General features: G+C 38.4%; 3 protein-coding genes and 1 long non-coding RNA gene across 5 annotated transcripts; all 4 read right to left on the bottom strand.

The window, feature by feature from the left end:
• Positions 1-738: 738 nt before the first annotated feature.
• LOC117761019 (ADP-ribosylation factor-like protein 8B-A) lies at positions 739-6,427 on the bottom strand. Its single transcript, XM_034584573.1, has 7 exons — positions 6,166-6,427; positions 3,355-3,435; positions 3,153-3,226; positions 2,927-3,020; positions 2,735-2,802; positions 2,276-2,346; positions 739-1,701 (listed from the first exon to the last, which is right to left on the bottom strand). The coding sequence occupies exons 1-7, from the start codon at positions 6,286-6,288 to the stop codon at positions 1,652-1,654; spliced, it is 561 nt and encodes a 186-aa protein (XP_034440464.1). The 5' UTR covers positions 6,289-6,427; the 3' UTR covers positions 739-1,651.
• A 760-nt stretch (positions 6,428-7,187) lies between these two features.
• On the bottom strand, positions 7,188-10,415 carry tnfrsf18 (tumor necrosis factor receptor superfamily, member 18). Of its 2 annotated transcripts, XM_034584571.1 has the most exons (7): positions 10,248-10,415; positions 10,013-10,138; positions 9,718-9,849; positions 9,049-9,157; positions 8,895-8,960; positions 8,702-8,824; positions 7,188-7,839 (listed from the first exon to the last, which is right to left on the bottom strand). In XM_034584571.1, exons 1-6 carry the CDS (start codon positions 10,393-10,395, stop codon positions 8,707-8,709), a joined length of 699 nt encoding a protein of 232 aa, XP_034440462.1. In that variant the 5' UTR covers positions 10,396-10,415; the 3' UTR covers positions 7,188-7,839; positions 8,702-8,706. The 2 variants fall into 2 exon arrangements, with proteins under 2 accessions (XP_034440462.1, XP_034440463.1); XM_034584572.1 differs by lacking the exon at positions 7,188-7,839 and having other exon boundaries at positions 8,719-8,821; positions 8,877-8,960; positions 10,248-10,411.
• A 5,081-nt stretch (positions 10,416-15,496) lies between these two features.
• LOC117762047 lies at positions 15,497-16,476 on the bottom strand. Its single transcript, XR_004613924.1, has 2 exons — positions 16,213-16,476; positions 15,497-16,179 (listed from the first exon to the last, which is right to left on the bottom strand). It is a non-coding gene; the product is annotated as an uncharacterized LOC117762047 (long non-coding RNA).
• Positions 16,477-16,520: 44 nt separating this feature from the next.
• On the bottom strand, positions 16,521-19,191 carry si:ch73-361p23.3 (tumor necrosis factor receptor superfamily member 4). Its single transcript, XM_034586481.1, has 7 exons — positions 19,065-19,191; positions 18,773-18,895; positions 18,429-18,563; positions 18,265-18,334; positions 17,914-18,167; positions 17,716-17,817; positions 16,521-16,884 (listed from the first exon to the last, which is right to left on the bottom strand). The coding sequence occupies exons 1-7, from the start codon at positions 19,144-19,146 to the stop codon at positions 16,796-16,798; spliced, it is 855 nt and encodes a 284-aa protein (XP_034442372.1). The 5' UTR covers positions 19,147-19,191; the 3' UTR covers positions 16,521-16,795.
• Positions 19,192-20,578: the final 1,387 nt, after the last annotated feature.

Here is a 20,578-nt window from a genome sequence, read left to right as displayed (position 1 = left end):
CTGATTTAGAGTATCGGTTAGTTCTCCTCTGAGCTACATGATAACAACTTCCTGAAGGCACCACCGTGAACTCATGAGACAAAACATGATCAGGTTGTCTGATAATATTCTTTGCCTTTTTTTCTCATGGTTTTTCATCAACCATGAATGCTGCATTGCATTAGTTAGAATTATAAAACTTTCATAAAGGCTGCCTTACTAGAAAGTGGTATTGAAATTACACATGACTATTGACTGAGGTGGAAAGTACAGACGATTATTAGGGCCAGGAAAAAGAGAAGTTTGACTTTAGTCTTGGAATTTCAGGTTTATTCTTAACATTTCAACTTTATTCTGGATATGCAAAATAAAAAAATATATTTATCCACCTTTTCTTCTGCCTCTCATGCCAATAATCTTCTGCGGTAAAGTAAACAACCACTTGATAATTGTGGGGGGGGTTTGAAGTGAATTCAAGTTCAGATCTACAAGATTTAGAGCCACAGACTTTTTTTCATTACATAACACTCGTCGGGACTGTGTTAGTGTATACAAGCTGAACCAGATTAATGTTTTGTCGGACCAGTTGATACAAGACCTCATGTTATCACTAACAAACAAGCTCAACCAGCAGAGATAGAATCAGCCACCTAGCTGAAAAAACATCCATGTGGGTGTGCTGGACCTTCTTGTTTTTGCTCTTTACATTGTGTCAACTATACATCGTTCAAAAGGTGCAGTAAAAATACCAGGACAACGTTTAAATTAAAAAGCATGCCTTTTTATTTCTTGAATGTATTGAAGTGGTGTATTTTCACTCTACCCAGCATGCCGCTTTGCTCCAGAGGTGAGAGACATTGCACAAGGCACTTTAAATTCTGCCACTCTGGCAGCATCAGGGCAGCACACATCGTTCCACTGAGGCTCCTTACAAAGAGAGGCCCAATATTACCACACAACCCCGTACAGCTTTACTTTTAGTACATTCAGTCTTTAAATAGATCATAATAATCATATATTCATACACGCACATCTCACATCAGTAAAAATCATATTAGCTTGATATTTGTACAGACCTGCTCAAACTGATGTGCGCAAATGCACAGTTTTTTCTAAAACAACAGACATGTGTTTGAAAGAGGGAAACCTGATCAAGCTAAGAACAACGGTTCTATGGGTAGAGCTCGATAGAAATGTGAACACCTGCATGTCCACGTCAGCCTTCTCTTGGCATGATTATCTAACTGTGTGAGGAACATTTCTCATTTTTGTGAGGCCTGTTTGACAGAATAAATCCTTCAACACAGTGTTGTTCTACACCCAAGATTAGTGTTGTAAACCTCTGGGTATGATCACTCAGGTAATGCCTGAAGGGTAAAATGTAGATGAGAAACTAGGTTCTTACTCAGAGTTAATTTACAGCTTCACATTACTTATAATGCCAATTACATTCCTTAAATTTGGTTCCAGAATTTCATAGTAGTAGTGCATTGTCAGGGTTTGTGAAAGAATCACAAGGTGAGAAAAGACATTGAATGACACAAGCAGAACAGTGCAGCATGTGACCTGTGACCTGAAGATACAACTGTACATCATCACAGAGTGATGCGGTGTGGCATGACAGTAACATGGCGAACACAGCTGGCCAAAAAAAGAAGAAAAATAAACATTCTCAGCTCCTCCGGGATTTTGAGTGCTGGATGAGCCACTGAAGCGTGATATCTGAAATAAATAAAAAACATGCAGGGTCTGAGAATCTGTTCAGGTATTTCTAACTTGACACACAGTAGAATTACATATAACTCTGGTACACATTCATCTACACATAACCCAATTGAACGACTGTTAATGACTCCCCAGGCTAATGCAGGTTAACACAGGGGAGTATGTTGGGTGTCTGAAGGCAAAGTGATGCGATCGAACCAGGTTTTCATATAAATTAATGAATTAATGCAAAAACATTCATTAATAAATGCTAAAGTAAATTGCTGCATTATTAATGGGCTAACAAATTCAATTTATTGTTTGATTTCCTTAAAAGTAGCCATTTGGAGCTGGTTTTTTATATATATTAACACCAGCAAGCATGTGTGTGGCCCACCAATAGGGTAACACTATAACATTGATTAACAGGTAGTGATAATGTGCCAAAATATGCTGCAATGAGCCCGGAGAGGAAGAAGCGTACAAATTAGAAAACATGGATGCAAACTTTTCTGAATTTATTTTTAGTGAAAAGGATAAAATCACCCTTAATCCAGTGGAAATAACACAGCAGTCATTTATTTCAACTTACCAATGTTGTCTTTCTCTTTGCAGGAAATGGAGTAGCAGCATATCTCTCTGTCCTGAATAGCTGCCAGATTCCTATGAGGGGGGAAAAAATGCACAAACAAGTAAATATGATGAGTATGCAGCCAGAATGATCATCAGTGTTATTCATATTGAAGCTTCCAGGAAACAGCTCAACACAATTCTAAGCACATGTTTTCACTTGACAGCAGAGGGAGCCAGTTCCACTTTTCATGTCATCATCATACAGGTATGTTGAACTCATGTGGAATTTAAAGTAGGAAGTTGCAAAGTATACAAAGCAAAATACTTGAATAATATTGAAATATTAAATTCTTCTTCTTGGGACAGTTTGAAATAATCATAACAGAAGGAATCTACAGAAAAAAAAGGAGGAAATCTACATTCAGCTGTGATCAGAACAAATGAGTTCAGGACTTCATGCATCATTTCTGTTACTTACATTTGCTCGATGAGCTGCTTTTCATCTAGTGCAGTGGGAAGATCCCTTTTGTTGCCGAGTACCAGAATCTAAGAGCAGATGGCAGTAGAAATTTGCAACTGGAGCAAGTAATCACCAACAGAACCCACGCAGAGTTTTGCAGGACAGATATCACAGAGATTTTGTAAAAAGTGGTTTCAGGGGAACACTTACAGGAATTCCTTGCAACTGAGGTTTGTCTAGTAAATTATGAAGCTCGTTTGTAGACGCCTCCACCTTTTCTCGATCTGCTGCATCGACCATGTACCTAAAAATCAGCAACATTGAAACAGAGAGATTTGCATATATATTAATAGGGAAGTTCAACATCAACTTCTTCTTTCTGTCATTTCAATCCCCCCCACTTTAATTATCTGAAAGCCAGAATTTGGATACTCACACAATCGCATTAACCCCCCGACAGTAGCGCTCCCACATGCTCCTGAACCTCGGCTGCCCTCCTATATCCCAAATCTACAGAATTAAGGGCACAGCATCACATGACATTCCTGTTTCAAAGTGTCTATAACATTGCAAATGTTGCCATCTTGTAGAAATCATTCTGCTGGTGTCATTTAACAGCATAAAAAATAAAACTGAACCTTGATGGTGACGTTTCCTTTAGTGACCTTCCTCATGTTGAACCCGACTGTAGGGATCATGTCTTCACTGAAATGCCCCGACTGAAAGAAATGACATGTTTGAGTTATTTCTTAACGGTGAGACTTTTTTATTACTGATGATAGATACATGTTTACAATAAATGAACTGGTCCAAAGTTACAAAAAGCCACCTCACACAACACAGATTTAATGTTCTCCAAATATTGAGTTAGTTAAAAAAAACTAAACACTAACTAGAACACCACTCAGTAGAGCTCATGCCTCAGCCAAAGCCCAACAGTCCTCTTAGGAAACCACATTTAAATTCACTAGATCCAGATTTTTATTCGGATCTGCACCAAATTGTACACACTCATACATATCAGATCCCTCAACATGTTCAAGGTCCATGAAGAGAAAGATAGAAGCAGAAATCCCCCAAAAAATTGAAAAACACCCTATCTCGCAAAATTAAAGAAAGTGAAAAGCTAAATCCTGCATCCGCCGCTTGATCTGGATCTGCATCAACATTTTAATGGATTCTTCCTTGGAAATTGCTTGATTAGATTTTGTGTTATCCTGCCAATTAACAAACAATCGATGAACAGTTCATGAAAGATAAAGCAGTCACAATTATCTTCAAATTTTAAAGAATACTCAGTCATTAAAAGCATGTTATTATTATTCATGTTATCATAAAAGCATTTAAACTACAATACTGGGTAGGAATTGTGGACATATAATAATTATGATACAAGAGTATGACTTCTGAAATCTGAGAATCTAGATTATGTACAAGCACATTTTCAAAACTGTGAAGAGGAGAAACACAAAATGAATCATTTTATTTTAAATGACAAAAAGATTCAAGTAATAAAACTGTATCTCCACAGCTTCTCTCCGTGTTCATTGCTGAAAAGTGAAGTGGAAGGAAAAAAACATTTCAACACACAGAATCAGCAGCTTTCCCCTTGAAACTCAAAAGCTGTTTCCACTCCCTCTCCCTGCCCTCCGCTGTAAACCAGAGAGTGTGCACAGTCTGCCGCACACACATTTCACAGCACATGACTCGCTGGAGTCACCTGACGGAGCTCAAAGAAAATAAGTGCAGCGGTCTCATGACTTAGGAAAGAGGAAGCTCCCCCACTAACTGTTCTCGGTCGCTGACAAAAGATTTTTTTTCTCAACTCTTCCACATGAAGGCAGGATCGGAGTTTTGTTCCAACCACAAACACAACTTCCTCCTCAGACACCTAGGCTTTTATCACATGCCGAGGTTCCTCTGAAGTTTAATCGGACTCCTCTATTTTCTGTGATTACTTTATCAGTGCAGATCAGAGCTGAAACTAACGATCAGCATTTTGGTCTGCTGCTTATTGTCATTCTCACGTGTTTTACTTTATCTATCAGATTTGTGGAAACGGTGGAAATTCCCAGTTACAATTTCTTAGAAACCAAGATGACATATTTAAATGACCAACAGTCAAACTATGATATAAAACACAGACGCATAAGATCCACTTAAGAAATGAGAAGCTAAAACCACTGACTGTTTCTTTTATATAAAAAAACATAGCTTATGTAATTAATCTTTTAATACAATGGTTTTAACTCTAATAGAGATACAGGATGATACTAGTGGCATCAAAATAAATGTAAACTCTCAAACACACTTAACAATAAAGACTAAAACAAGAGGAGATACAGGAGAGTCAGCAGACTGACACACTCTCAGGTGTTTGACAGAGGAAAGATCTTAAAAAATGTTTGGCTCTTGTCCCCTTTGAAATGCAAGTCAGCTGCCAATACTTTCTTCCTCTTGATAGAACATGATTCCTTCTCTGTAGACTTTGGCAAAACACTCTGAAGGTCAATCAGCTATGACTATTAGGGTTGAAGGATTGTTTTTTGATTGGTCACATGAACTCTAGTGAAACCTTGAGTAATGAAAATTCCCCACAGATCCGCAGCATACCAAACTAGAGATGTATTTTATGTTTAGCTGAAGAACGCCAAGTTGCTCTGCACCAGGGAAACACATGACATTAAAACCCACACAACCAGTCCAATTCACGGTGGATTCAAAAGAATGTGTGCTAATCACTGTGACAGCCATCCCCACCACAAACTGCCTCCAATTACCACAGTGGACTTTTCACAATATGCTGCTAAAAAGACATTACAGTGGCTGTGCAGTGATTGGCTGATGCAAATTGCTCCACCAGAAACACCGGTTTTGAGAAACCCCACGGTCGCGGGAGGACACCACAGGCTGCATGCAGGACGCGCAATCCGCCTCCTTATCACTGTTAGCATCTGAGGCAAAGAGACGTCTCACATGTTCTCCAGCTGCACAGAGAACAACGGGTTTTCAGTGGTGTCATGTTGGCAGATGTGGAAACAGCCACCACGAGCTCGGCTCTCTCGTGACACGTTGGAGGCGTTTAGGATGAAAGTCCCAACGAAGCCGAGAGAAACAGTTTCACGTTCACTTCAACGACTCGCGGGCCTCAGTGTCAGACCTGCTGCTGTTTGAGATTAGCACGCTAAACGATCACAACACACACACACACACACACACACAGGCAGCAGCTAGCATCAAACCAGTTAGCCCAGGTGACTTTGTTGACACAGGTGCGTCGGTGGATGCTGAGATCACAACACAGCACAGTCACGTTACGTTACATGACTTCCGGGCCAGGACACTGCGAGTCGGCACAGACACAACTCCCCAGCTATTAACCCCCGATATTAGCGAGAATGGTGTTAGCCCTGCCCTAGCAAGGTGGCTAACAGCGGCTGAGGACTTACAGCGATCACGTTTACAAATGTTGTTTTCCCCGAGTACTGGAGGCCGACCAGCGTCAGCTCCATCTCCTCCTTCCAGAACAGGGACTTGAACCAGTCCAGCAGCCGGTTCATGAGAGCCAGCATCTTGACGGCGGTGTTCACGTTTCCCCGCGACCGAGTGTGAGCCTCCCTCCCTGTCAGATGTGGCGTTTTCCAGCGGGGAAGGGAAGTGGGACCCGGACAGCGGCTGTCATATGATCTGTCAACACGGGCCCCACAGCGACCCCCGCAGGCAGAGCGGGGTTCACACATCAGCTGAAGGGATAATACTGAAGACTACAAAAATGTCTGTAAAAAACATCAAATATATATACAGAAAAATTATATTTTCTGTATGGTGTTAGACGAGAAAGTGGTGTGTGTGTGTGTGTGTGTGTGTGTGTGTGTGTGTGTGTGTGTGTGTGTGTGTGTGTGTGTGTGTGTGTGTGTGTGTGTGTGTATGTTTGGCAATTGTTTGGTTATTAGAGCAGCTTGACACGTGTCGACACAGATTTCTCAAACTGAGTACTGTGTCTCTCAAAACACAAACATCCTTTTCCTCTGTCTACAAATTTTGGTCGGCCAAAAGAAAAAGTTGGACAATGTACAAAAAAATAAGTATGAGTGCATCTTCTGCTTGGAAGCCTAACTTATTATTATTATTTATAAGTTAAATAAAAAAATTCCTTGGCCGTAACATGGACACTTTAATGAATTTTACAGACACATTATGAGGAAATGCCTTCCTTATGGGGACAAAAAACAAGTCCCTATACCGTACATCATGAAATTTAAAGGTGAAGGCATGTTTAAGGTTAAGTTTGGATTTAGGTTAAGGTTTACATTAGGGTTTGGGTCGAGCAAGTAGCAAGTGTTATTACATTACATCTCCAGGAAAATTTATGTAAGTCAATGTAATGTCCTCGCTTGTGTGTGTGTGTGTGTACAGGGTTCATTTCCTGTATTTTAACACTGTAAAAGCACAAACACAAACATGCATATAATAATATAAATATTTACTTTATATACATAGAACCTTTCAAAAACAGCTGTGACAAAATACTTTACAAAGACGACAATTAAAAGCAAGAAAACAAACCATCAAAGACACCAAGCAAAATACTATATAATTACGAAGCAAGTACTATATATCAATGTTTAAAATCAATAACAACAAATAAAATGACTAGGCGGAGAACATATAAGTAATACCTATATGTAAAAGAAACTTAAAGCTGATTGTTAAAACAATCCTCAGGTAAACTATTCCAGGGAGTTGGTGCTATCTCTTAAAGTGCACCGGTAATAGGGAAGGAACCAGTGAACTCATCTTTCAGCTTCCTGTCCAGCTATATCCTGTTTGTCTGGAGATCAAATAAAGCACCTCTAATCTTCACATGTTTGCCTGTTTATGGGTTCTTTATATGTAAACATGTAGCTAAAACTATTCTATACTATTTATAATCAAAATCTTTAGATGGAGCGAACCAGTGTGGTCACCTTATCCTAAAATACAATGAATGGGGACGTTTTCCTGATGGAGTTTGTCCAAACTGCTGCAGTCCTTGCATTCATCGGGAATACTGAGCTGGAGTCCACACTCCTCTTTCGGCAGGGGAAAGTCTGCAGTGTTGAAACCTAACACAGGATTGTTATCCGAAGCAGAGAGAAAAATACAAAGGGTTTAAAAATCCACTGTTTCATTAAGGACCCACTGCCGACATGTCACACTTTAACAGATTTCATCTTCGATTGTTCCATTTCATCTTGACATCTTTTCAAGTGCTGTTCCTTTCAAATGCACTGTATGAATAAAGCCTGAACGTGTATGTAATGTGTACAATGTTGGTTTTTGAGGCAAATTTCAACTGCAGGTGAGGTAAGTTTATCTTTATTGTCTCATCTTATATTTTTATTATCATTTATACTGTAATATATAATATATTAATATAGAGAAAATAATGTTTTTTTTTGTATTTGATTTAAGAATTAGACAATGTCTTTTTATTTTATGCTATGCTATAAAATTATTTATAAACAAATATTTTAAAACACCCACACATTTTAATTTACTATTTTTTCTGCGATTTTGTGCCTTAATAGACGATTCATATTATCCATTCATATTGCCCCATTTCTACACGGATTTACATTTCATTTACACAGCTAGGCTGAACAATATCTAACCTTTGGAAACATGGGTGCATCCTGTAAAAGGCAGTGTCCATAAAAAGTATTAAATTTACCGTTTCAACGTCTCTAAATACAAAGTCATTGAGAAGTTGTGATTGCTGCACTCACATTCTCTATTGTGAAAAACTGTTTATCTTCCTTAACCAATTAGCTCCTTTCACAACTTTTGCTGATCTCTAAATTCATTATGATAGCTAGTCAGTGTCTCTTCAGCCACACCTGTGTTTTAGCAACAGAAATCCACATATGTTGTTATGTTTGGGTTGATATATGATATATATATATATATATATATTTATTTTTTTCTATTAAAGATTTTACTTACTTGCTCTATGCTTCCATAGATTCTTCACACAGACAGTAGACACAATCGCCAGGAAGCAGAGAGAGAGCAGCAGGAAGCTGATGCCAAGAATCGTATTGCTGCGGTCTGTACAGCATAGCAAAATGATTGTTGCAGCAGTGTTATGTCATCGACATCTGTCAGTAAATAAAACCATTCTGTTCACATACCATGCAAATCACAAACTGAGTTGTGGGTTTTGTTTCCTGGAAACAGTTCCGCAAGTCCAAATGCACTGCACCTGTCGACCATAAATAGTTAATGTCTCTGTTGATGTACCTCTCTACTTTATGGAGAATCACTATCTGAGCAGGGTGAATGGGTCTCACTGTGTCCTTTGCTTGCAGGTTTCCTCTTTCACGTCGAAATAGGCATGAGCAGTACATGCTGCCTCACACCTGTAGGAATACTTAATCAACTGTCCAACTTGGGGAATGTCTGCAATGAAAGAAAGAAAGATTGAAAGAATGAAAAGTGGGTAGATGGGTAGATAAGTAGATGGGTAGATAGGCAGATTGGTAGGTAGGTAGGTAGGTAGGTAGGTAGGTAGGTAGGGAGGTAGATTGATAGGTAGATAGGTAGGTAGGTAGGTAGGTAGGGAGGTAGATTGATAGGTAGGTAGGTAGATTGATAGGTAGGTAGGTAGGTAGGTAGGTAGTTGGTGAGTAGGTAGATTGGTAGGTAAGTGGTAAATGGTTTGTATTTATATAGTGCTTTTCTAGTCTTGATGACACTCAAAGTGCTTTACAGTACAGTTTTGCCATTCACCCATTCATTCAAAACATCTAAGGGCAGCACTTATTTCTGGTAGGTAGGTAGGTAGGTAGGTAGGTTAACACATTTACATTTTTAAATGGAATATTTTTCAATTCCAATGAGCCTGGTTGACACTTCTAATTGTCAATCTAGATTATTTTTTTCAGCAGCCAACAATTTTGAAACTATCACAAACAGCTAAACAATGTGTTTCTTTTAGTTCAGAACACAGCCACTCTTACCTGTTCTGTTCACTCTCTCCCCCGCAACACACTTGTTTTCCTCACAAGTCGAACACTTGCTGTTGGAACACAGGAAACCCGAGCGACACGAACATTTTGCATTTGTGGTTGATGTACATTTCTCAGCATATTCTGTAGACAGACAAGAATTCTAACCACAGGACTTTCCCTTATTCATAAGTTCCTTTCATTTATCCACTGTGTTAAACCCATTGTCACTTTTTTGGAAATCATGAGATCAAGATGACATTTTTCACATATAAATGAAATATTTCCTCATTATCTTCGGTCTTACCATGTTGGCATGACTGGCATTCCTCACATCTGTCAAAGATGTTGAAGTGGTCAGAGTAGAAGCCCTCAGCACAGGGGCTACAGACAGTTTTATCATGCTCATTGCAATACTCCTTCAAATATTCACCTTCAAAACAAAAAATAAATGCAGTCACTCACAAGAACATGGACAATATTCACCAAAAATTAGATCAAGCAATTCAACAGATTTGTAATTATTCAATCGTATGCTTTACCTGGACCACACCGGTCACAGCACAGTTCGTCGATCAAAGCCTGTTGCCCACCACAGCTTCTAGCATATCCCATAGTCCAAATACTCAGCACATATATAAATGCAACAGAACACTTCAGAGGAACCATCATGACCAGTGTGTGGCTCATGCCTTCAGAGTTTTATCTTGACTGTGGATTGCTGACGTCAGTGTGAGATGTGATGGGGCTGACTTGCTGACGCTGACACAAGAAGCTGGTAGAGGAAGTGAAAGACCACTGATCCCCTGGAAACCATGAGCACTGCGGCGACAGTTTAAATTCAACAATTAATATTCTTTAATATTCTCTTTTGTATATTATGTATATCATCTGCACCATTCTCATAACTCTTGCTGGCTTTTTCTGACTTAGTCCAAATATACATGGAGTCTCACTATAAAACAGACTTAATTGTTGAAATGGAACAAAAGACCTTGGTAAAGATCATACAATCATCCTTGGTGGTATTTAATCATATAGATTAATAAATTAAGTTTACCTCTGAGACTTCAAAAATAAACAACACACGTAAAATGTACTTTTGTTTCAGCTATTAAACTCTGCTACATGAAGCGTTTTCAGCTAATTTGGAGCAATCTTCCCCAAAACCACTGGACACCTGTTAAAATATTTAGTGTGAATTTGCACCCTTTATGTGAGTTTAGTATTGACCCGATATTAAAGTGTTATTATGTGAAGGATGACAAAACACGGCTTTGCTTTTTGTCGCCCAATGTTTAATTTAAACCCCCACCAGTGGACATTGTGTAGTTAATGGTGCTGGTGTAATGCTGTAATGTAAATGCCTGAGGATTTGTAAAGAAGTTTTATTGTGAACTTGCTGTGCATGTGGTGTGACTTGGTTTGTTGACATTTGGTGCAACAGGGTCTGGTTGGGGGTTTCCTGATGAATGAAAAAAAAAATAATCACTGTTCAGTAGTGGTAAGAAAATGAGTAATTTCTACTGTGCAATGATATCACACATGTATTTGAGAGTTTATTGTTACTGCAATGGTTGTATGGACAACACACAGTCAATTGAATTATGATAAAATAAGACATGGAATAATCTATAATAAAAATCAATCATATGTTGTAGCCTTGCTGTTGTTGCCGATCCTCGTCAATATGTTGTGGGCTCCACCCTGAGAACGTAGAGCCATTTAATCATGAGTATGACATCTCCCCCATCGAGACCACATGCTGCACCACCGAGAGTATCGAGGTCACGTAATTCTCCTCTCTGTCACACAATCACATGGTCGCATGAAAGCAGTTTTTCTCAGTAAGTGACATCACCACAGACACACTAAAGTAGTCAGTGACGGTGTGTAGGCACGATACTGAGATGAAGGGACACTGGTTTTCCCTTTTAAGCTGTTCTGCATAAGCACCACCCCCTCGTCCCCATACACACACTGTGGGCATTTTCGGTGACAGTGTATGAAAAACACATGCGCTGTAATACTAAAGGTTATGACATCTGATGCTTGTGAAATCATCGCCCAAACTCCAACACTGAAGATGTATCTCTCATTCTAAATCTGTCACAGAGCAAACATGGGAAATACGGTGTTGTATACAGTGCCTTGCATAAGTATTCACCCCCCTTGGACTTTTTCCCATTATGTACTGTTACTAACTGGAATTCAAATAGACTTAAATAAACTTTTTCCCGTTTGATCAACAAAACATGCATAGTACTTTGGAGGTGCAAAATAAATTTTATTGTGACACAAACAATAATGAGAACAAAAAAGTTGACATCTGTTGGATGCATAAGTATTCACCCCCCTGTGTCAATACTTGGTAGAACCCCCTTTCGCTGCAATTACAGCTGCAAGTCTTTTGGGGTATGTCTCTACCAGCTTTGCACATCTAGAGATGGAAAGGTTTGTCCATTCTTCTTGGCAAAAAAGATGAAGCTCAGTCAGATTGGATGGAGACCGTCTGTGAACCGCAATCTTCAAGTCTTGCCATAGATTCTCTATTGGATTGAGGTCTGGGCTTTGACTGGGCCATTTTAAGACATTAACATTCTTTAATCCAAACCATTCCTTTGTAGCTCTGGCTGTATGTTTAGGGTCATTGTCCTGCTGGAAGATGAAACTCCGCCCCAGTCTCAAGTCTTTTGCAGACTGCATCAGATTTTCTTCAAGGATTTCCCTGTATTTGGCTCCATCCATCTTTCCCTCTATTCTGACCAGTTTCCCTGTACCTGCTGAAGAGAAGCATCCCCACAGCATGATGCTACCACCACCATATTTCACTGTTGGGATGGTGTGCTCAGGGTGATGGGCAGTGTTGGGTTTTCGCCACACATAGCGTTTTGCATTGAGGCCAAAAAGTTCAATTTTGGTCTCATCTGACCAGAGCACCTTCTTCCACATGTTTGCTGTGTCTCCCACATGGCTTCTGGCAAACTCCAAACGGGATTTTTTATGGATCCCTTTCAACAATGGCTTTCTTCTTGCCCCTCTTCCATAAAGGCCAGATTTGTGGAGTAGACGACTAATAGTTGTCCTGTGGACAGATTCTCCCACCTCAGCTGTGGATCTCTGCAACTCCTCCAGAGTAACCATGGGCCTCCTGGTTGCTTCTCTGATTAATTTTCTCCTTGTCCGACTCTTCAGTTTGGGTGGACGGCCTCCTCTTGGTAGGTTTGCGGTTGTGCCATATTCTTTCCATTTTCTTATGATGGATTTTATGGTGCTCAGAGAGATGTTCAAAGCTCTGGATATTTTTTTATAACCTAACCCTGCTTCATATTTCTCCACAACTTTATCCCTGACCTGTTTGGTGAGCTCCTTGGTCTTCATGATGCTGTTTGTTCAGTAATGATCTCCAACAAACTCTGAGTCCGTCACAGAACAGGTGTATTTATACTGAGATTAAATTGCAGACAGGTGGACCCTATTTACTAATTATGTGACTTGCAAATGTGACTTGTGAATGCAATTGGTCGCACCAGATCTTTGTTAGGGGTTTCACAGTAAAGGGGGTGAATACATATGCACTCAACACTTTTCAGATTTTTATTTGTAAATAATTGTGAAATCCATGTAATATTTCCCCCCACTTCCAAATGATGCACTATTTTGTGTTGGTCCATTACATAAACTCACGATGAAATAAATTTTAATCTGTGGTTATACCATGACAAAATGTAGAAAAGTCCAAAGGGGGTGAATACTTATGCAAGGCACTGTATATCTCCTCGTGAACTTTTCTGGCTAAAGTTTAGTTTTTACGTAACCCTGTGTTTAAAGGTCTTAGGGAGTACAAGTGTATATGTGAAAAAAATTTGCTCAAAGCCTTTCATGGCTTAGTCAAGTCTCGCCTCAAGTGATGTCAGGGGTGGAACCAAGTGAGCTTATTAGACCTCGCTGCCACATAAGGCGGATTGTCTGCTCTTCATCAGCTTGAGGCTCATGGCTCCACGCTCTCATTGTTGGTGGTTGAGTTGCATTGTGGTTAATGTAGCCACCGAGTTTGGACGAGGCACAATAAAAGTTTAATTTTGTGTTATTCACTTTGATGCCTTGTTTTTTGCTAAATAAGTCGGCTCTACTCTATTAAAACATACAATAATAGACCGATCTCTACACAATCAACTACAAAGATGCAAAGTTCTGGTTTGCATGAAGACAAAAGAACTCCAAGAGAGAACGACTTATCCACCTTAATCTCAGGAGCCGTACTGTACAGGATTATTGGTGGAACTTCCGGTGAAATCGCTGAAGAGGCAGTAAAGTAGTTAATCCCAGTGGCTAACACTAGTTGTTCCAATCTGACGGCTGACTCCAGAGGGCAGTTCTTAACCAAGTAGTTATCTCACGGTCTATTTTGAAAACTTTGTTTCTTGATTTTGTTTTAGTATATTTAACTAAATTTGTTGTGTCTAAAATGCCTAACACCCTGGTACCTCTCGCTGCTCATAAGAAATTGTAAGAAACAATTCGAAAAATAACTGAGGTATTTATGAGTATAATGTTTCCACTTGTGATCTGTAATAATGATTGTCTGGAGGGAGAGGCTGTTGCCTGAAGTCAGTTAGTAAAAGTAATAATACAAGTAATAATAATCTAAAAAACGTTAGTTAAAAAGTTAAATATTCAAATCAGTTGGTTGATTGTAGTACTTGAATGAGTAAAGTCGTCGTATTCAATGAGGCAGCTACTTGTACAAACCCCAATGGAAAGTATCTCGTTCAAGCACAGTTTTTTTTGTAAAACCACACGCAGACTTCCTCCGTCACTGACATTTACTGAAAGTGTTGGACTGTTTCTGGCATGTACTCTGAAACAATTCTCTTAGTCAGTTGCATTACTTGTACATGGTCCCAGTTCATTTGGAAAATCCTCATTTACACTCTGAGGGAAATAAGTGCACTTTGAAAACAGAGAACAAAAAACAGTCATGGAGTAAATAAAGCACAATTACTATATTGTATTTAAGTGCAGTTTTGAGGTACTTGTACTTCCATTTTATGACACTTCATACATCTGCACCACTACGTGTCTGAGGGAAATATTGTAGATTTTGCCCTACAACATATATTTGACAGCTGTAAGTACTAATACTAAAAGTAGATTATGGACTTACAAAATTACCCAAATTAGATCAAGCAATCAGTGGTTTCCAAACACTGATTGAATTGTGAAATTTGTGTCTGAGGTCCCTTGTGTCTACAAGTTTCAGATGTCTAGCAGCAAAGAGGTCCCAGCTACTTTGAATAAACTTTGATTTCTTCTCTTTAAACTTGTTTAATTCAAAGAGAAAAGTTCAAAAACTGAAAACTAATTTGTGCATCCAACTTTCTTTATAATTTTCTTGTATTCGCCACATGAACTTTTGAAAGGGCCTGAAGCCTATAGGTTGCGAACCTCAGAATGCTAAATCGCCTGTATTTATATTTTATAATCTCTCAACCGCTTTGCTTTACAACTTGTCTCCTATTCATCCATTCACATGCACATTCATACAATGGGGACACATGCAGCATTAGGAGCAGGAAGGGGTCAGTGTCTTCGAGATACTCTTTGGAGGAGTCAGGGTTAGGAACCCTTTGATCTCTTGATGACCAAACCATCTCCTGAGCCTCCACCTTGTCCAGCTACAACCTTAAACTGCTGCTTACATCACACTGATGCATTACTATATGTAAAGTGAAAATACAATTTCAGTAAAAGTGAGCATTTTTCACTTTTGACACTACATTTTACTGCCAATAATATTTTACTGTACTTTTTTAAGTAGGGTGTTAACTGCAAGAGTATCTTTACATTTGTTGTCTTGGTACTTTTATTCAATTTGAGGGTATGAATACTCAATGCAACAGTTTTAAAAATAAGAAATGTCAGTTCATTTATTTTCCTTGAAGTGTGTTGCAACACCATAGCTGTTGAAAAAATAAACGAGTTGGATGAAGTGTGGATTCTACTGGCATCTTAGAACTATACAGAGTACATGCTGTTATTTGAAGGCTTGTATATCTAATTTCTTATCAAAACACAAACAAATAGCAATAATGAGGACATGCTTTCATATTAAAGTGATTTGGGGAAGTCTCCAGTGAGTTATGAACAACACAAAAGCCCACAAGCCTCAATAATGTCAGTCTCTCCAAAGGTTGAAATGAAGACGTGACAGGAAGTATTTCTCAGTGGGAAAAAGAGGCACATTATCACCAAAAGGGGAACTACCCCAACCCAACTGAAAGCATGTTTTTGCCATTACTGTTTTCAGCTTAACAGACATGATACCAGTGGAACAGAACTGAAAAACAAAACATGACAGACATAGAAACACAAGGACTGAATGAATAAAGTAAAATGCTTTTCTAAGGCTCTTTAGCAGTTCACAAACAGTTTGGATCAGTGCTACTTATTACTACAACAATACTGATCACACTTTATATTTCTCAGAAAATTGTCTCATTGAACCATATCACATTATAAAAGGTCATTAGGCTTAAAAAAATAAAAAGCAGCAAAATAAACAATATCAGAGCTTTTTACAACCTGTTTGAAAACGGTTACAGACATATCACAAAAATCTACCTGTGATCAATTTGAAGTTGAACAGTATTTTGAGTAAAACATCCTAAATTACTACTCAATTCCCTTGTGTATAATGTATTTGATTTCATTGACTCCATATTACAAATTAATGTACCTCAGCAGTTACTAAACACAGTTGTGTGGAAGCACTTGACATAACTTTTTTGAGTAAATCCCAAAATATATTTTTTGAGTGTACTTTACTATTCAAATTTAAGCTGATAAATAAAATGATAAAAAGTGAGGAACGTTACATAAAGATCTTCCAGGTAACTCAGTGGATACTCTACTATGACAGTCAAATATTGACCAAGGTGCAAAATGTGAATACAAGATACAATACAGGTACACACATGTTAAACCCAACAATATGAGGAATAAGTAAATTAAGTTATTCATGTGATGCTCATCAGATCCAGAAATTCACATTATAAGTCGACAAGTTCACTTCAAGGAGAGTTTCACCTCACGGCTCCCCGGGATTCAGTTTGAGAGAGGAGGACTGGCTGCTGTCGCCACTCTCCTCAACTGGCCTCCGACACAATGAGTCATTTGCTGAAAACAAACATTAAAGCATCTTAAGTTAAAATGGGGAGGCACATAAGCTGGTAATATAAGAACCATCATTTTTGCAATGAAAAACACAGATAAGTATAGAGACAGTGGGTTTGGGCTAAATAATAATGACTTAATAATAATCACTTTAGCCTGCGCAATGAGTTCGATGTTCATATTGAAAGGAAATATGCTTATCCAAATTCTTGCAAAGAATCACATGAGATTATCAATCTTTTATGCCTGTTTGCTAAATTTGAAGCTACGGCCAGCACTTGTTACTTTAGCCTAAACTACGGGGAAACAGCTAGTATGCTAGTAGTATGGCCCAACGATATTAAAATATGTATACCAGCACCTCCTAAACTCATCAACCAATATGTCATATCTTGTTTGTATAATCTGTACAATTAGTGTAGTATATAGATGTGTCTCAGTTTAGGGGCTGCACACTTCGGAGGTATTGTCAATCGATGAGACGTTATCTCATCGATTGACATCGAATAACTTGTTTCAACTCAACTGAACAGCTAATGGTACAAATGTTAAAGAAAACCAAAGGGCATTCAAACTTTTATCGTAATGTCCAACTGCAGCCCTGTTGCTAGGAGACAAAAGTTACTGCGGGACAAGCTGGGGATGCCATTCATGGAAATTGGCCTTGGGACTTGAAGTAAGGTTTCCACTCTTTTATAAGCTAACATGGCTGCTGGCTGCATAGCTTCATATTTAGCATAAATCTCCTCATTTAATTCTCATCAAGAAACCAAACACAGTGTTGCACTATTACTTGAAATGCACAGTCAGTTTACTTTAAATCCAGTGACATACTTGGCACTGGTTTTCTCTGCACACAAGGGGCGTTGTGCAGCTTGCAAGTCACAGCAGTGAGAAGAAGCAGTCCAATGATTCCAAGTATGATGAGGCCCGTACCTGAACGAGACAAGTACAAAGTTACAAGTTACTTTGGGTTAATGTTATTTTTCAATCGGAGGTTGTGTCTTAAAGAGATGCCAACAAATGTTTCACCAATGTGGTTGCCTGTGTTTGAGTTGGGGGAAGGCTCTATTTTTCCATTTGGCTTGGGGGTGACTTTGTGTCCTGGAGGAGCTGTGGTGGTGGTGGTGGTGGTCATGGTGGTGGTGAGCATGTTCTGAGTATGGGCCCCCTCAGGTGGATGCTTGGGTGGTGTGCGTGTGGTGTAGGATGTAGAGTTAATCCTCAGCTCATTACAGATGACATCTGAGGTCTTGGTTCCACCAATTTTCTCCCCTGACTCACATCTGGGATGAAGGATAAAATATAAAGCTGTAAATAACAGATAACTTTGTTTATATTACATGAATTTTAAACAAAATAAAGAGGATACAGGGGACATACTTTTTCCACTCTCGACAGAAAGGTGAGTTGATTTGATGGCTGAAATGTGCCTCTTTGCATTTGGAACATTCTGACATGGAAAAAGAAAAATCTTTTATTATTATCTTTAAAAAGATGATGTTTTTTGAACATCCCAAGCAGTATTGTGTGGCCCCTCTATGTACCTCCATGTCTTAGTTCAAATCCAATGTCACATTTGCAAGTGGAAGAGGTCTTGTCCCAGGCGACAAAATTTCCACGGCACTCACATTTCGCGTCTGTCTCTTTCGTGCATTTCTGTTTCACAACGCTCCCCCGATCTACAACAAGAGCAACAGTAACGACAAAAATCTATTGATTAAATGCAGACTGAGTTTATAAAATCAACTTGTTAATTTGGGAATTGAAGTTTAGACAGGAAATGTAGCTCACAAAGGTTTGAAAATGTTTGGCTCTATAAACAGATTCATTAGTAATTCTAAAATAAACATATTTTTAAACATATATCATACAAAAGTTCAACACTCACTTTTTTCACAGTTTGTACATGCACGGCACAGAAGAGAATTATTTTCTTCAGGCTGGAAAGATCCATCGGGACAGACTTCACAGTCTGCACTGCTACTGCTACTGATTCTCTTTACTTTGTGACCTTGATTATTTCACAATATCATGAGAAATAATGGACTTTAATAACAGTAACACACAGCAGCACGTGGCATAAAAAGAGAAAATATCTTGAAAGGTAACATTTTTTAAGTTTTTTTCTATAACATTTTGAAGAATGAGTAGGAAACAGTTGTACAAAAGTCATACTTTACCTTTCGGGCAAGTTATAGCGTCCAAATCAACAATAAGTTGATAAAAAGTCAAAGTGAAAATAAGAAGTTTGATCAGAACCATATTTGATGCTTCTGTGCTGCTGTGCTGCTGTGAGTTTCCTACCAGAGAGACTGAGAGAAAGAGGAAATGCCACAGAGAATGAATCATCCCCTTTTTGAACTGACGTAAGAAAGATTTTTTGCATTTACAATCACGAGATGACAACTCTAACTCAACTGGAAACATTTAGGTTTTGTTGTAACAAATAGGAGTGAGGCCACTAATAAGTCAACAACCAAAATTAAATGTATGATGTATGTATTATAATGTCTTGCTTATAGTACTTTGCGATGTGGATTGTAAGCAATCAACAAATGGAAAATCCTAAGAATACTAACAAGTTACAGTTTGCATGTTACAACTTGAATTACTGCCTGTTATACAAACCTGTCAACCCTCCCATTATCATTAGTGATGTCTTTAGTGATGCAAAACCAGGAACCTTTACGGCCACAAATGTGATAACTATAAAATTATTTAATATGCAGGGCGGTTTAAAGAAATATTACTGAATTCTGTAATTGATATTTCATAAAACAATCATTTGTGTCACACTTGGGCAGATTTCTACGATGCTACATTTTGATCATTTCAATGTTTAACAATGAAGGAGAACCAAATGCTACTTTCTCATTTGTTTAGATACTGAATAATTAGTCAGTAATTCAATTGTTCAAACAACACTTTGACTTTTGTGTTCAACATTATATAGGCGTTGATATGAAATAAATAATCAGCTATCTGTACTTCTTTAAGATGCACTTTATTTGTTATGGCAACATTAAAACTGACAAAATTTACAATCATTATCTGGGCTAGCAGTGGCCTATTCTCCATTATAACGTTTTTGCGGAAATATTTTCATCTTTTGTGAAAAAAACATCTGTTGAGCTATTTTGGTACATTTACTAACCTTTTACTGGGTTTCTGTTTTTCTGTCAGGACCTATAGGAAAAAAATTGCTGCAGTTGACTGTCGGAAACTATGCAGCTTTTTTTTTGCCAGTAAAAAGACGTGGAGTCAAAGGAAACGACCACATATTCTTGATCAAGATATAACCACCAAAATGCTGAAGGCTCACGTCATGAAAATACACCTTCGCTCAAGATTTTGCTGGCTGTCGTTCAGTGAGGTATGAAAGTCATTTAAATTTAATTAGGGCATTGAACCCACATTCTTTGGTTTATAAATAGAATTGCACTTTGTAAGCACATACCTCCGCCAAGGCTCAAAATTCCCCTTAATTGCAACAGTCTGGACCAAATTTCTAATTTTTTCCTTTATGATGAACTGTTCTCTGGGAAAATGTTGAAAATGTTGAAAAAGTTTTAATGAAAGGGAAAAAAATAAATCCTTGATCCCCCCATTTTCTCCTTATGTCTGCATAGGTTTTTGCTGGCTTCCTCCCCCTGTACAAAGACATGCAGATTGAAGTAGGATAATGAAACTAAAT

Source organism: Hippoglossus hippoglossus, chromosome 5 (assembly GCF_009819705.1).
Source record: "Hippoglossus hippoglossus isolate fHipHip1 chromosome 5, fHipHip1.pri, whole genome shotgun sequence".
In the NCBI taxonomy this organism is placed as follows: Eukaryota; Metazoa; Chordata; class Actinopteri; order Pleuronectiformes; family Pleuronectidae; genus Hippoglossus; species Hippoglossus hippoglossus.
Note: the sequence above shows the minus strand (reverse complement) of the source record. Positions and strands in the feature narration are given on the sequence as shown.

What these genes read in the sequence shown, in the direction of transcription:
- LOC117761019 (XM_034584573.1), bottom strand. Translation starts at nt 6,288, where the DNA reads ATGCTGGCTCTCATGAACCGGCTGCTGGACTGGTTCAAGTCCCTGTTC. An exon ending in AAGGAAACGTCACCATCAAG is followed by an intron (nt 3,227 to 3,354) that starts GTTCAGTTTTAT and finishes TTAATTCTGTAG; the next exon opens with ATTTGGGATATAGGAGGGCA. An exon ending in AAGCAGCTCATCGAGCAAAT is followed by an intron (nt 2,347 to 2,734) that starts GTAAGTAACAGA and finishes CCCCCCTCATAG; the next exon opens with GAATCTGGCAGCTATTCAGG.
- tnfrsf18 (XM_034584571.1), bottom strand. Translation starts at nt 10,395, where the DNA reads ATGAGCCACACACTGGTCATGATGGTTCCTCTGAAGTGTTCTGTTGCA. An exon ending in CTGTGACCGGTGTGGTCCAG is followed by an intron (nt 10,139 to 10,247) that starts GTAAAGCATACG and finishes TTTGTTTTGAAG; the next exon opens with GTGAATATTTGAAGGAGTAT. An exon ending in GGAGAGAGTGAACAGAACAG is followed by an intron (nt 9,158 to 9,717) that starts GTAAGAGTGGCT and finishes CTTTCATTGCAG; the next exon opens with ACATTCCCCAAGTTGGACAG.
- si:ch73-361p23.3 (XM_034586481.1), bottom strand. Translation starts at nt 19,146, where the DNA reads ATGGTTCTGATCAAACTTCTTATTTTCACTTTGACTTTTTATCAACTT. An exon ending in CGCTATAACTTGCCCGAAAG is followed by an intron (nt 18,896 to 19,064) that starts GTAAAGTATGAC and finishes GAAATAATCAAG; the next exon opens with GTCACAAAGTAAAGAGAATC. An exon ending in ATTTGAACTAAGACATGGAG is followed by an intron (nt 18,335 to 18,428) that starts GTACATAGAGGG and finishes TTTCCATGTCAG; the next exon opens with AATGTTCCAAATGCAAAGAG.